Here is a 14,404-nt window from a genome sequence, read left to right as displayed (position 1 = left end):
GAGACGGCTATAGCTCTGTTTTGGCAACCTATGTGTGTGCGCGTCGGTTTTTACATCGCTCTCCCGTAAGTTCGGCTGTTCTCGCGTGGAGGCGCGCGGGGGCGTATTTTTGAACGAGCAGCAACAGCCCGCGCTCCGATCGGCCCCTAAGAGATCGTGTACAAGGGGATACCGATCTCTTTGACAACCACCGGGCGCCCACAGCCACAAATTTTTAGAGTAAAAAAAAAAAAAAAAAAAATGAAAAAAAAATATGAAAGGAGCAACGCACGCAATCGCGTAAAAGAAGGAGTCTCTAATAATCGTAAGGAAAAAAAAAAAAGATCGGTACTCACGACAGCCTCGGCGATCGGTAGCCAGAAGCAGCAGGCAAAGGTGGCCAGCAGTAGCAGGTAGACCGGCACCGTGGGCTCCCACCGCTTGGGCCGCATCATGGGGGAGGGGGGGGGGCCCCGGGCCCACTAAGCCCTGGAAAACTCAGCCGGACCTCTTCACCGAAAAAATGTAGGCCGCCCCGCGTGTACAACCACCCGGGTGGACCGTGTTATCCGTCGACGAGGAGGAGCAGCTGCAGAGGCGCACGGAAAGCGAGCCTTGTCGGTCTGTCTGTGGAGCAGCTGCAGCAGCCGCGCGAGAGAGCGCGCGCCTCGATCCGCTCTCGGCCTACCGAGTCCGTCTTTTCCCTCTCGCTCTCCTGGCGTCGACGGGGCTGTCGAGAAGTCGGGGGCGCTCGCCACAAGGGGGGGGGGGGGGAGAAAAACCCCGGCCTCCCGTTTGCCGCCCAAAAGACGACCACCACCTCGCTTCTTTTTCCTTCCCCACTGGGTCACTGTTTCGCCCTCTCTCCTCGCGTAGCCGGCTTTGCCTGCACGTAATATTACGTGTGTATCCCTGCGCGCTTTTGCCGATCGCGCGCGTGATTATCCGGTATCGCGCGTACTTACGTGGGAAGAAAAAGAGCGAGAAGGCGAGAGCGAACGGGAGGAGACGCGCAGCGCGACCGATAGGGCCGGGAGCGCGCTCTTCGGTCGCGCAACAGTCGGGAGGAGATGCGCGCTCGGGACTGGGTGTACCGCGGAGGCTCGCGCCGGCTCATCTCCTGGCAGCTGGCCCCTGCGTTCTCTCCCTCCTTCCGCGGCGCTTTTTGGCTCTTTCGGTGCCCCGGTGGAGGCGGGGGCTCATCCATCTCCCGCTCCGGCGGAGGGATCTGCTTTTTGTATCTCCCCCTCTGAGCGGCGCCACCACCTTCGCCACCACCACCGGACCCTGCTGCTGCGGATCCTCCCGCGAGGAGAGAGAGAGCTAGTTTTCACCGAGGGAGCTTCCAGGACGGGACGACCGTGCTCTCGAAAGCGAGAGCCAGACCGAGCGAGCGAGCGAGCGAGAGAGAGAGCCCTCCGAGCGTAGTCTCTCTCTCTCTCTCTCGGCGGGAGTGCTGGCCGATCGAGGCGCACTTGCCCAACCGGGACGGCCAAGACGGACGGTTCTCTCCGTAGTTTTTTGCCCGTTGGCGACGGTCGGTATAACGAGGAGGAGCTCTATTCGCGCCCGGAAGTGTGAGCGCGGTGGTGCCTCGTTGCTCCAGAGGGTGGAGGTTCCTGGAAAGGCCTCGCGAGAAAGGACAAATTTGCGAGGATCGGAGCTCACGGGGCGATCGCGCACAAGCGCGGACTCGCCGCTGGCCGATCGACATGACCCGGTTGGGATTGCGGTGAGTACCGATTTCTTCTTTTTTTTTTTTTTTTTTTTTTTTTTTTTCACAATATTACTCGTGGAGCTTTTTTCTTTCTTTGCCTGTTGTCGGAGGACTTATCTATTACCGATATCAGGGCTCGTTTGGCTTTACAATGTAGATTGAAATTTCGTTTATTCGACAGAAATGTTTAGGGTGAGCGATCCTCGGAAATAATCCTAAGGTGATTCAAACTGGTTCTCTTTGGGGAAGCCGCGCGATCGGTTTTTTGCGCTCTCGGGTCTGTCGCGCTCCCGAAAACGAGGCCCAAACGCGCGCATTTATCGCAAGATCGGTCGATTTTTTTTTCTTTTTATTTCTTCGTACTGTTCAGTAAAAAATCTCGCGTACAGCTTTAATTAATGATCGTAGCTTTATCGGTAAGTGTGTTTCTCCGTGATAAATTTGGGAGCGGAAAATACGGCTAAGGGCTTCAAAAACATACATTCCCCGATGCAGGTATGACTTTTGATTGACCGATTGCCCTTTCCCTTTGTTTTTTCTCTGTTGACAGATTTATCGCATCCCTGGCATGCCTGGTCGTCGCAGCACAAGCCGTAAGTTCTCCTGTGACAATATTTTAATCATTTAACCAACACATGCATGATAAATCGCACACGTGGCGAAGCACCAATGCTATACTGGACGAGCATCTCGCGTCTGACAATCGTACGGGCAAGTTAGTGATAGCTCAGCGCAGCTCGCCGTCCGCGCGTCGAGTGGCGAAAGATCGCCGAGCGAGAACTCGCGCACGGACTGCCAAGGTGCCCCACCACGAGTCGTACACGTACATATAGGGCGGCTCTCCGTTTCCAAGCGGGGGAGGAATATGCATGCCTATACGGTATCAGATTTCGGTTGCCTATAGTTTCCCGAGCCGAGGCAACCGGTTGCACGTCGCGGTATACTGTTGGCTGGATGGTCGCGATAGTGCAGGCGCTACTACGCCACCAGGGGATTCCCCGTTTATTTGGTATATCGTGTTTTAGGGGATGATTTCGCGCTCTATTGCAGCGGTGAAGAATATTCGTCCGTCGACTCATTACTATTTTTATTTTTAAAGAGTATAGATATGCAATTTATTAATTTCAAAAGTTATCTTGATAGTTGACTTTTTTCACATCATATGAAGTACAATTTTTTATCGTGTTTGCATTTAGTTTTCTTTATGGTACTATTACTCTCAAATATAACAGACAGTGTTTTAAACACACTTAAATTCAAAAAAAGGGGTTAATGAATTCTGCATGTCAGTTTTTGCACGAATTTATTCAGAAAATATTTTTAATAACTACCTTTATCATTTCACAAAAACATATCCTTTGAGAAGCTATGATATATTTGACAAAGTTAAGTAAACGTATATCCTGCAAAAAACATAGACACAGAAAAGTACACATACTCAGGAGTAAATGTCGGAGATAATGCAATCAAGGAAATGGTATTGACCCAATATTTAAGACACACTCTCAACTGCATGTGATAATTCAACTTTGCGGCACACGCGCCCTAGATATTGAGTATAAACGTAGCTGTTATCTCGCTCTTCCTATTTCCTCAATTTGTGAAACTTTAACGGTAGATTGAAGTTTCGTATCCACTATGAAACGGAAAACGAGGTATAGATATGGATAAGAGCATTAAAACGTATACCGAATACTAAACCCCGAATAAAATTAAAAACGGAGTGTAACGATTTTTCCAAATGTAGTGTATAAAGAATGGAGGCACTAACGACAACATTATTTTTATCAATAAATACGTGCATTCAATTTCAAACAACGACTTTGTAAACAAGATGGCAGGAATAAGAATTCCTTATAATTATTACATTTCTTAGATTCATTTTGTAATGAAAACCCCCATGAATTTTTCATCAATGTTGTGATTCAATTCTTTATCACCATTTTTACTTACATAAATCTTTTCTATATTTTTGAAATCGTAGCAAAAACATTTTACTGTAATACACGGATCAGACTCGCATAGATTTGAACATTTTACTTTACTAGCCAATGAAATGCAAAAATAAAATGAATTCACCTACAGGTCTATTGACATGTATACTGAATAATGTTGCTATTTCAAAATTTCATAGATTTGTTTATTTCAAAGACCATATAAAGATGTGCAGCAATTTTGTTGGGTTGATTGGAGATAAATGAAACTAACGTGATGAAAATAAAAATTTTTGTCGAAGGTGTTGCATCACGTTAACCATTTCATTTGTTTATTTTTTCATAACTCAAGTCCTTTTTTTCTTTTTAGAGAAACGCCTACCCATATAATAGCTCATGGCCAGATACCGATGAAAATCGACCGCAACGCGGCGATTTGCCCGGTACATCGTACGAAAAAGATGACTACGACGATGAAAATTATTCAGATGAATACACGCCGGCCCCACCACCGATAGGACATAATAAAAATGAAGTTCATCGTGGTTATTCCAACTCGTGGGATACCGGCTATGGTCAACAAACCTGGGACGGATGGGAGGCAGAGGAACGAAGGAGGTACAACGAAAGTCACCGTCTCTCGGTGTCTTCGACTTCAGGTGGCGGGTACGATACATCTGGCCGATCACAACAAGAATCCCACGATAGATACGGTGAGCAGGGATATCCCAGCAGCTACAAAGTTTATCCGGCTCCAGGAGCAAATAAAAACTGTACTAGTCAAGGCTGCTGCTATCCCAAATGTTTTGCTGAAAAAGGCTCGAGGGTGAGTATTGACGTAACAAAATAATTTGTTCAGACCCACAATATTCAAATGATGCGACCAATTGTGCATATATTTCAGGGACCACCAGGTCTGATGGGTCCCGTTGGCCCCAAAGGAGATCACGGTTTTCCGGGAGCAGAAGGATTTATCGGCCCAAAAGGTGACAAGGGAGATCCCGGACCCCAAGGCCAGCGTGGGATTCGGGGTGAAAGAGTTAGTTAATGTTAAAAAAATCCTTTTCGACATCTTATTTATCTTCTAATCTTGTAAAAACATTAACTTTTTAGGGTAAAATGGGTTTACCTGGCCATCCCGGACAAAATGGAGTACCTGGTAGCCCAGGAGCTGCAGGACCTTCCGGTTTACCTGGTCGGGATGGTTGCAACGGAACTGATGTAAGCTAATAATAATAATAATAATAACTATAATATTCATAGCATAAATAATTAACATCATACAAGTAATTCGTTGTCGGAGAGAAGACAGATTACCATTCAGTTTTTTGCATTTTGTGCTATAGGAAACTTAGCCCTATGTCAAAGAATCTCACGATTTCACTTTGCATATAAGATAAATTAGGTTTCCGGAAAAAGGAGACAAATAATTTGCGAGAAAAATTATTTTTCTATCAAGCAGAGTTGTATAATTCTTCCCAAAAATTTGAGAGTTGTATTTTATTGAGAAGAGATTGCTTGCTCCTTCGAAGTGATACATTGCGCTTTTTAGTTGTAAATTCGTGCAGTGATGTAATTGATTTATGTAGGGAACTCCTGGTCGTTCTGGATTACCTGGGGAACCTGGTCCACGAGGATTACCTGGTATCACTGGAAGCAAGGGAGATAAAGGAGAAGCTGGTCACTGTGGTAGGCTCTCAGTTGGCCAGAAAGGTGAACCTGGTATAGACGGAGTACAGGGTGCAAGAGGTATACCTGGTCCACAGGGTTATCCAGGCCCACATGGACAGAAAGGTGAAATGGGACCAATTGTAAGTACATAATTTTCAAGTTACGGTCAATATTATTTTCATTATGACGATACAGCACATTACCTAATTATAACTGGTAGGGATTCAGTGGATCACCAGGATTAAAGGGAGAAAAGGGTCATATGGGACTTGGCTTTGAAGGCCCTAAAGGGGATAAAGGTATTAAAGGAGAAGTTGGCCCACCAGGTGAAAGTTATGCATCATTTTTCACGGGAAAAGATGAGGTAGTGGGTCCTAGGGGAGCAGAAGGACCAAGAGGTGATAAGGTAAAATACCAATAAATTTTTTTTTTTTAGTTATTTAAAACTTGTTTAAAATACATTGATTCCAAACTTTTTTACCACATACAGGGAGATATGGGAGTACCAGGTCAGAAAGGAGACCCTGGATTCCAAGGAGACAATGGTTTGCCAGGTTTTAATGGTCCTAAAGGAGAAAGAGGCTTGCCAGGTGCACCGGGGATTCGAGTATGCTTACTTACATTTCAACAATTTTGTTAAAGTTTTCAAGCAATTTTAAATGAATGCTCTTTTACTTTAAGGGACGCGAAGGGCACTCTGGTCCTCCCGGGCCTCCCGGACGTAAAGGAGATAGAGGTTTAGATGGTGCAGATGGATTATCAGGCTTGCCAGGATTCAAAGGAGAGCCTGGATTAGATGGTCCACAAGGTATTCCAGGTTTACGAGGACCACCAGGTCCCCCAGGAGTAAGTTGATAAATGTTGTTATAACAGTTGATAAGTATAATATAATAAAAATTTTAATAAAAACAAACTTTTGTCAAGGGTGGGAAAGGACAACCAGGTCCACCAGGCGAAAAAGGACCACGAGGATATCCTGGACCAGTAGGTTTGAGAGGGTCAGATGGGCTTGCTGGTGTTCCAGGGCCTAGAGGTCCTATTGGACCACCTGGAGGCCCTGGATTATCTGGTATTCCTGGGATAGAAGGAGCTCCTGGTGATAAAGGAGCTAAAGGAGACGCCGGACTCACCGGTTTACCTGGAGAAACCGGTCCTCAAGGTTTTATTGGACCTATGGGTCCTCCTGGTCCAAGGGGCTTGCAAGGCGAAAAAGGACTATCGATTATCGTAAGTAGTGTTAAAAAAAAAGAATTTAACTTTGATCGATTGTTCAATATTAATGAGGTACAAATTTAAATAAAACATGTAAGGGCCCGGCTGGAATGGATGGGGCTACAGGAAGAGATGGTGCCAAAGGCCAGAAGGGAGAAAGAGGATATGGTGGTTCACGAGGTCGCCCAGGTGATTCTTTAGAAGGAATTCCAGGTCCTCCAGGTCAACCAGGCATTGCGGGAGAGCCAGGAGTACCAGGAAGAGATGGTAGTCCTGGGTTCCCTGGATTAGTTGGTGAGAAAGGAGAAGCTGGTGGTAAATGTTCCCAATGCCTTCCTGGACAAAAAGGAGTAAAAGGAGATCGTGGCCTGGATGGGCAAGATGGGCTACCAGGTCTTAGAGGACCACCTGGAGAACATGGTTTTCCTGGTGAAGCAGGTGCTGACGGACTACCAGGTCCTAGTGGTCTTCCTGGCGAACGAGTGCGTATTTGTTATTAATGAATAAGTTTTAAATTAATAGAAAATACCACATTTATGTTAAATGTATTTAAACTCTTTTTATTACATTATTTTTAAATAAAATAGGGTACAGATGGAGTGCCTGGTGCTCCAGGACCACAAGGAGAATCGGGAAAAGACTGTTTAATTACAAAAGATCAGTGTAAACTAGAAAAAGGCATGAAAGGAGATCGTGGTGATGATGGAAGACCAGGGCCTCGAGGTCTTGAAGGTCCTCCAGGTGAAAAAGGCATAGCAGGCAGTCCAGGTTTTCCAGGTCCCAAGGGAGACATGGTATTTACATAAATTATTAAAAGTTACATTTGTAATTATTATTTTTAATGCCATTTTCCTTAGGGTGATCAAGGCTTTCCAGGACAAAGTGGAACGCCTGGAAGACCTGGAATCCCTGGAAGAAAAGGCGAAATGGGTTTAAGCATTAAAGGTGAACAGGGTGATTTGGGTAGTGATGGATATCCTGGTCCAAAGGGAGAACCAGGATTTCCTGGAATGCAAGGAGATCCAGGTGTGCAATTGAAATTACTTTGTAATTAGTTTAAAAATACTTGTAAACCGACTAACTTTATGTTATTCATTAAGGAATTTGTCCACCCTTAAATGTTGAACACGCTGCTGTTGGGCCTCCTGGAGACAGAGGCCAAAAAGGTGAACCAGGTCTTCGTGGTTTTGATGGAGAGAAGGGTGATAGAGGTTATTTAGGTGAACCAGTAAGTTATAGAAAAAAATTATGGTTTCTGAGTTTTTTTTATTATTAAGGTTAGATGTACTACTGGCATTTTGATTATTATATAATTCAATCATTTTTGCACTCGATTTGTTGAAATTTGCATATCGTCCAAGTTTATAAATTGTAGTATTTCAAAGTATTAAACACTGGTAAAGAACTACCACTTCGTTGGTGGAAATTTTAGTACTGGAATAGAAAAGCCACTCATATGAATAACTTTTAACAAAGTAATTCTATAAGTATTTATTATTTCACCTGCAAATTATTATGTTAACTACGATTTAAAAACCTTGTTACATTCATTTACAAATAATATTCTCATAATGAATATTAAAATTTTTTTATTACGTTGTACAATCAATTATTCCAACTGTTTTAGTGTAACTATTTTGTTAAGCAAAAACAATTTTTTGTTATTAATGATGAATATCATTTAAAAATTTTATCGTGAATTACATTAGTCATAACCAAATAATATATCAAATAAATTGACTTATTCGAATTTTTTTTCTTGAATAGTGAAGGTATGAAAATTAAGTATATCATGCTTTAAATTTAGGGTTTACCAGGACCACCTGGCCCCATTGGAGCACCTGGACCAACAGGTCCCAGAGGATTACCAGGTCCTCGTGGAGATAAAGGTAACACCGGTCCTATGGGATTTCCTGGCGAGCATGGTGCTTTAGGACAGAGAGGTTTTCCTGGTTTGAACGGGCCGAAAGGTGGCAAGGGAGAACCAGGCATTTCAGTCAAAGGAAGTATTGGTTTACCTGGAGCGCCCGGTCCAAAGGGAGATAAAGGAGGACCTGGACTAGTCGGAGAGGAAGGACCAGTTGGTTACCCAGGTTTACCAGGATTTTCAGGGGAAAAAGGTGATATAGGAGAACCAGGGCTCAATGGAATTCCAGGAGTCCCTGGTGAAAAAGGTGATACTGGACCCATGGGCCCTCCAGGTCCAGCTGGAATCACAGGAACGCCTGGTACAGATGGCTACAAAGGTAAGGATTCAATTTCAATATTCACGAGCAAAGGAATAATAGGCATTAATAAAATTAAATTATATTGATATTAGGTGAAATGGGACCCCCTGGAGAACCAGGAAGAATCGGGTTAACTGGATTACCTGGTATGAAAGGTGATATAGGTGTTCCTGGTATCGACGGTCCGAAAGGTTTTCCTGGACGTAGAGGACCACCTGGTTTGCAAGGTAACGAGTTTGTAAGAAGATAATGATTATAAAACATTTTGCGATGTTGGCTCCTACTATTTGAACAAGTGTAACTTTGTTTTTATAATCAGTAAAAAAGTATTCATGTTATTGGAACGTCTTGTAACAAATTTGAACTCTATGAAATGCAGTTCTTAAAAAAAGCAGAAAGCTTAATATTCATCTTTTTATTGCAAGACAATTACTTGCACCTCAACTAATATTTCTGTCATAAACATGCACAACTTACTCATAGAAATTATTGCGTGATTCTGAAATCATCAATAATAATTTATTCTATAATGCATATTAATTTTTTAGAATCAAAATGTATATTTTGAATTTATATTATATTTTTTATATTATTTCTGTAGGGCAACCCGGTTTAGATGGTGCACCAGGTTTAAAAGGAGAAAGAGGCGAGAAAGGTTTGCAAGGTTTTCCTGGTATGCCTGGTATGGATGGAAAACCAGGACTCCTTGGTGAGCCTGGTCCTAAGGGAGATGTGGGATTTCCCGGAGAGCCTGGAAGAATGGGTCCGATTGGTCTCGAAGGGGAAAAAGGAGATCATGGAGAATTAGGTTTTCAAGTAATAATGATTTCTAAACTGTTATATTCCAAGTAAATAGTTCACATGTATAGCAGAGTAAATTTTGCATGTATTTTATTAACAATTGCCAGGGTCAAAAAGGAGAGCCTGGACAGGTATCAGAAAAAGGTCAAAAAGGCGAAACTGGAATGCCTGGTATAAGAGGGCCTCAAGGACCACCTGGTCGAGATGGTATAGATGGCGAAAAAGGTGAGCCAGGTCAACCAGGTTATGGCCGAGATGGCCTTCCAGGGGATAAGGGAGAGCCAGGTTTACCAGGAAGAGATGGAACACCTGGTTTTAGAGGAGATAAAGGAGACATGGGAATTCGCGGTTTCCCTGGTTCGAAAGGAGATATTGTAAATACATTACTTATAATGATTTATAGTGTAAATTTTAAGTACAAGTAAATACTTTTAAAAATCAATAATTGAATATGTCATATATAGGGATTCCCAGGAACACCAGGAGAACCCGGAGAACCTGGAATAGATGGAATAGATGGAACAAAGGGAGATATTGGACCAATGGGATCAGTAGGTTTTCCTGGTTTGGATGGAGAAATGGGTCCCCCTGGAAGACCTGGTTTCGATGGATTAAAGGGAGAAAGAGGTCCAGAAGGTAAATAGAAAAAATTTAATGAAAGCAGTTATTTGAATAACTTTAGACAGTTTGTTCTTAATGCGTTAATTTTAAGAAAAAAATTAATACATAAAATCGAGTTTCATAACAATTTTCAGGACCTGAGGGGCATACTGGCTACCCTGGACAACCAGGTGAAAAAGGAGATCATGGTCCTCCTGGGTTGATTGTGAATGTAAAAGGAGAAAAAGGAGAACCTGGACTACCAGGTTATCCAGGACGTGATGGCGAAAAGGGCGATGTTGGATTTCCTGGCCCACCAGGATTCACCGGAGAAAGAGGAGATAAGGGCGAGTCTGGCAGTCCAGGTTTCCCAGGCCAACCAGGAATTCCAGGAGATAAGGGTAACAATTTTTGGAAAGAAATAAAAATAATTATGATTCCAACCAAAAATTATAATGTTAAATTTTTATTATAATGTGATGATTCAAACTCATAGGGGATCGCGGACCTTCTGGACCTATGGGACCTCCTGGCTTAACTATTAGGGGAGAAAAAGGCCTTCCTGGGTTGCCTGGTAAACATGGAAGAGACGGTTTCCCTGGATTAGCAGGCTCTAAAGGAGATAGAGGCTTGCCGGGTCTTCCAGGTATGAAAGGAGAACTTGGTGTACCTGGTCCGATTGGGCCAGCTGGACCCAAGGGAGACATGGGTCTTCCTGGTCCTACTGGTTTGCCGGGACGCGATGGAGCTCCTGGATTGGATGGCATGACTGGATTAGAAGGTGAAAGAGGACCAAAAGGAGATCAAGGTCCACCTGGATTATATTCGGGTCCTGGTCAAAAAGGAGAAGTTGGTTATCCTGGTAAAAATTTTTTTTACTTTAATTCAAAGTAACTTTTTATTAAGTTTCCTAATGAATTGATATTTTTTGAACAGGTCGTGACGGTTTGGATGGTAAGAAAGGAGAGAAAGGTGATAGAGGTTGGGACGGAGTCGCTGGTTTAACAGGGTCTGTAGGAGAAAAAGGAGACAAGGGTTACCCAGGATTGGATGGTGTTATTGGAGCTGCAGGGTTAGAAGGAGAGAAAGGAGATAAGGGAGAAGCTTGCATAGCTCTTCCTACTGGTCGAGGAGAAAAAGGAGATAGGGGTTTCCCAGGTAAATAGAGAAAAATTAAGAGGATGAGACAGCAATAATTATGATTAATATACAATAGTAACTACATTCAATCAATTTTTGAAGGACCCATTGGGCCTCCTGGACCACAAGGTCAAAAAGGAGATCAAGGACTTCCAGGTTATCCTGGAGTTAATGGCCCTAAAGGTGTCCAAGGATTAGTTGGACCTCCAGGGATTCCAGGTTTAAGAGGATTGCCAGGTTTGCAAGGGCCTCAAGGTCCAACAGGTCTTTTAGGACCACCTGGAGCACCAGGTATTCCAGGTGAATCTGGTGCACCATGTGAAACTACTCCTGACTACCTTACTGGCATACTTTTGGTCAAACACAGTCAAAGCCAAACAGTTCCCGAATGTGATCGAGGACATTTCAAGCTATGGGACGGTTACAGTCTTTTATATACCGATGGCGATGAAAGAGCGCATTCCCAAGACTTAGGTTAGTATTGAAAATTTAATTGATCCTTAAATATTATTTTTTATCATATTTCACGTTCCAAAATTTATTTTAAGTGTTCATGACTATTGCATTCATCAAAAGTTTTTCACATCTATACAGACATTGTCATGAAAGTGATCGTTTCCGTGAAAGCATGTGTATCCTATTCACCACGTAAATTTTTAAGTTCAAGTGTGATTTTGCTAAACAGGTTATGCTGGATCCTGCGTAAGAAAGTTTTCGACAATGCCTTTCCTGTTTTGTGATGTAAATAGTGTGTGTCACTATGCCAGTAGAAATGATCGATCTTATTGGTTGTCAACAAACAGTCCGATTCCTATGATGCCAGTAGAAGAAACCGAGATAGAGGAATACATTTCTAGGTATGAAAAATTACGCACATATTCAAGCACCTAGCAAAGGTGTATTTGATAAACTTGTCATAAAATTAAACAAATTTAAAAAAATAAAAATCATACCCACTTTAGTTGCAATGATCCCAAATGCGTTATATAAAAAAGTTAGAAAATGATTTTTAATATAAAAAGCAATCCTTGAAGTTTAATATGTACTTGAAAAATTTGTAATTTGATAAAATAAAAAATACAATTATTCACTAATAAAAAAAGTCTGCACGATATGTTATGTAAACTTTCAGGTGCGTCGTATGTGAAGTTCCCGCAAATGTCTTAGCTGTGCACAGTCAATCGGTCACAATTCCTGATTGTCCTGAAGGATGGTCCGGTCTTTGGATTGGATACAGTTTCGTTATGGTAAATTTATCTTTATTAAATATTAAACTTGACCTTTTTATTTATTTAAGCATCATAATGTATTGAAACATGATGTTTTTTTATAGCATACTGGAGCTGGTTCTCAGGGTGGCGGACAGTCTCTATCTAGTCCGGGGTCTTGTCTAGAGGACTTCCGTGCAACTCCATTCATCGAGTGTAACGGAGGCAAGGGACACTGTCATTACTATCCCAACGAGTTCAGTTTCTGGATGGCCACGATTGAAGATCGTGATCAGTTCCAGAAACCAAATAAGCAGACCCTCAAGGCAGGAAGTCTGCGCTCCAGAATAAGTCGCTGCCAAGTGTGCCTGAAAAACACGTAATAAATCCACGTGCCCTTAGCGTGATTGTGACAGATCACGTCGCCAAATGCATTTCGATTGTGCATTGCTGTTCATTCGTTACGCAAAAAATAAAAAAGCTGCCGATATACTATGTTACGAACGATAAATCTTCTTTAAAGCGAAAACACGAGAAAAGTTATTAAAATGAATAACTCATTATAGAAATAAGTACATTGATAAAAGCTCTGTTCAGCGTTACCTTTCTTTATTTTTTCTTTTTCTTCTAAAAATGTTGTGGTTTCTTCAAGTGTTACCCTCATTATTTTTCATTTTACCACAACCTTCTTTAATCTGTTTCACTGTATCTATTCCTTTCGGTATCTTCTTTTTTCCTTTTGCTATTTTTATAAGTACCTTAGCATATTACCTAGTATGTAAAGTAAAATATATATTTATATAAATAAATGTAACTACATACATGTATTTGTATGTATGTTTGTTTATTTATTGCGTACGTATTCGTTATCAATTTATAATCACTGCCTTTATCGAGATACGGCACTTTCTATACGAACTGTATATTTCAATACAGAAGGAAATGAGATAAAATTAAGCATGATAATGAAAACCAAATATTTAAATACATAGATATTTTTCTACTATAGTCAGTGTCAGTGTATAACTCTAATTTTATATTTAATTTTGAAATGTGCATAGTCATAAAAGCTTAGACAGTGTTATAACTACTTGCATTGCTTTCTTTTATTGTATTTGTACATTTCGTATGCGTGTTGAAAGACAGTTAAAAAAACATTTATTTATGTACGAATATAAAAGCAAATCCATGCGATTTCATCGACATAATTTTTAAATAAAGAATTGCTTTACATCGTAATTGTTGATAGTCAATGGTCAATTGTTAAAATTATCCTATTTTTATTTCAAATAAATTTTTATGCTTTTTATGTTATTAAACTTAATTTTTTTATTAAAACCAAATTGCCAAAAGAATCAATATTTTGTAATTAATAGTAGTAAAACATGTATTTAACGCTTTAAAAAATTGAGCCATTTGCATTAACTTCATTACAGATCATAAATTTGATGTACATATTAAGAAAATTTACAATCTACAATCATCAATTTACCTTCTTAATTGAAATTGTTAAAAAAAATACACACATGTTTAAATGGATTTTAATTTTTTTTTTTTATTAGTGTTTTGTATGATGAGAAAATACAAATTTTACGACATTGACAACTTTACATTATTTATCAGTAAAAATACATTGAGTACTGCTTGATCAAATTCGGTTTTCTCGATCGCTGAAGATATTTATGTGACAAAGCTATTTTTTATGTAAACTGGACATCTATAAAGACAATATTTTTTAGATTTTTTAAACAATGTTATGTATGGAACTTGTAAATTAAACGTTGTATAATAATAAAGTTGTGTTGATTCATTTACAGATCCTTCGATTACACTTAACTATTTTGTGAAGTAAAACAAAGTCAAACAAATGTACGTAAAGTTTTGAAGTCATTAATTATAAAAATAATAAAAAGG

The 14,404-nt window shown here is 41.0% G+C and overlaps 2 protein-coding genes across 2 annotated transcripts in view; one reads left to right on the top strand and one right to left on the bottom strand.

Annotated features, from left to right (window-relative positions):
• The window catches only part of LOC106642150 (uncharacterized), a 41,952-nt gene extending 41,336 nt beyond the window's left edge, over positions 1-616 (bottom strand). Inside the window, exon 1 of the mRNA XM_014356840.2 lies at positions 336-616. Coding sequence (XP_014212326.2) covers positions 336-434 — 99 coding nt within the window. The 5' untranslated portion in view covers positions 435-616. The remainder of the gene's footprint in view (positions 1-335) is intronic.
• A 518-nt stretch (positions 617-1,134) lies between these two features.
• On the top strand, positions 1,135-14,027 carry Col4a1 (Collagen type IV alpha 1). Its single transcript, XM_014356834.2, has 26 exons — positions 1,135-1,711; positions 2,247-2,289; positions 4,001-4,456; positions 4,535-4,669; positions 4,744-4,851; positions 5,220-5,441; positions 5,522-5,707; positions 5,792-5,908; positions 5,983-6,147; positions 6,226-6,528; positions 6,612-6,995; positions 7,101-7,307; positions 7,371-7,539; positions 7,614-7,741; positions 8,321-8,759; positions 8,834-8,968; positions 9,343-9,557; positions 9,650-9,916; positions 10,007-10,178; positions 10,298-10,543; positions 10,639-11,004; positions 11,079-11,300; positions 11,385-11,756; positions 11,968-12,139; positions 12,415-12,529; positions 12,616-14,027. Exons 1-26 carry the CDS (start codon positions 1,692-1,694, stop codon positions 12,871-12,873), a joined length of 5,622 nt encoding a protein of 1,873 aa, XP_014212320.2. The 5' UTR covers positions 1,135-1,691; the 3' UTR covers positions 12,874-14,027.
• Positions 14,028-14,404: the final 377 nt, after the last annotated feature.

The sequence above is a fragment of the Copidosoma floridanum genome, unplaced genomic scaffold (assembly GCF_036245765.1).
Source record: "Copidosoma floridanum isolate Cflo_tuat_1 unplaced genomic scaffold, Cflo_Japanese_pri ptg000019l, whole genome shotgun sequence".
Taxonomy (NCBI): Eukaryota; Metazoa; Arthropoda; class Insecta; order Hymenoptera; family Encyrtidae; genus Copidosoma; species Copidosoma floridanum.
This window is presented reverse-complemented; position numbering and strand designations above follow the sequence as displayed.

Coding starts and splice junctions, on each gene's coding strand:
- Col4a1 (XM_014356834.2), top strand. CDS start 1,692: ATGACCCGGTTGGGATTGCG. Junction 7,308..7,370: donor CAGGTCCCAAGGGAGACATG/GTATTTACATAA, acceptor CATTTTCCTTAG/GGTGATCAAGGCTTTCCAGG. Junction 7,540..7,613: donor TGGAATGCAAGGAGATCCAG/GTGTGCAATTGA, acceptor TTATTCATTAAG/GAATTTGTCCACCCTTAAAT.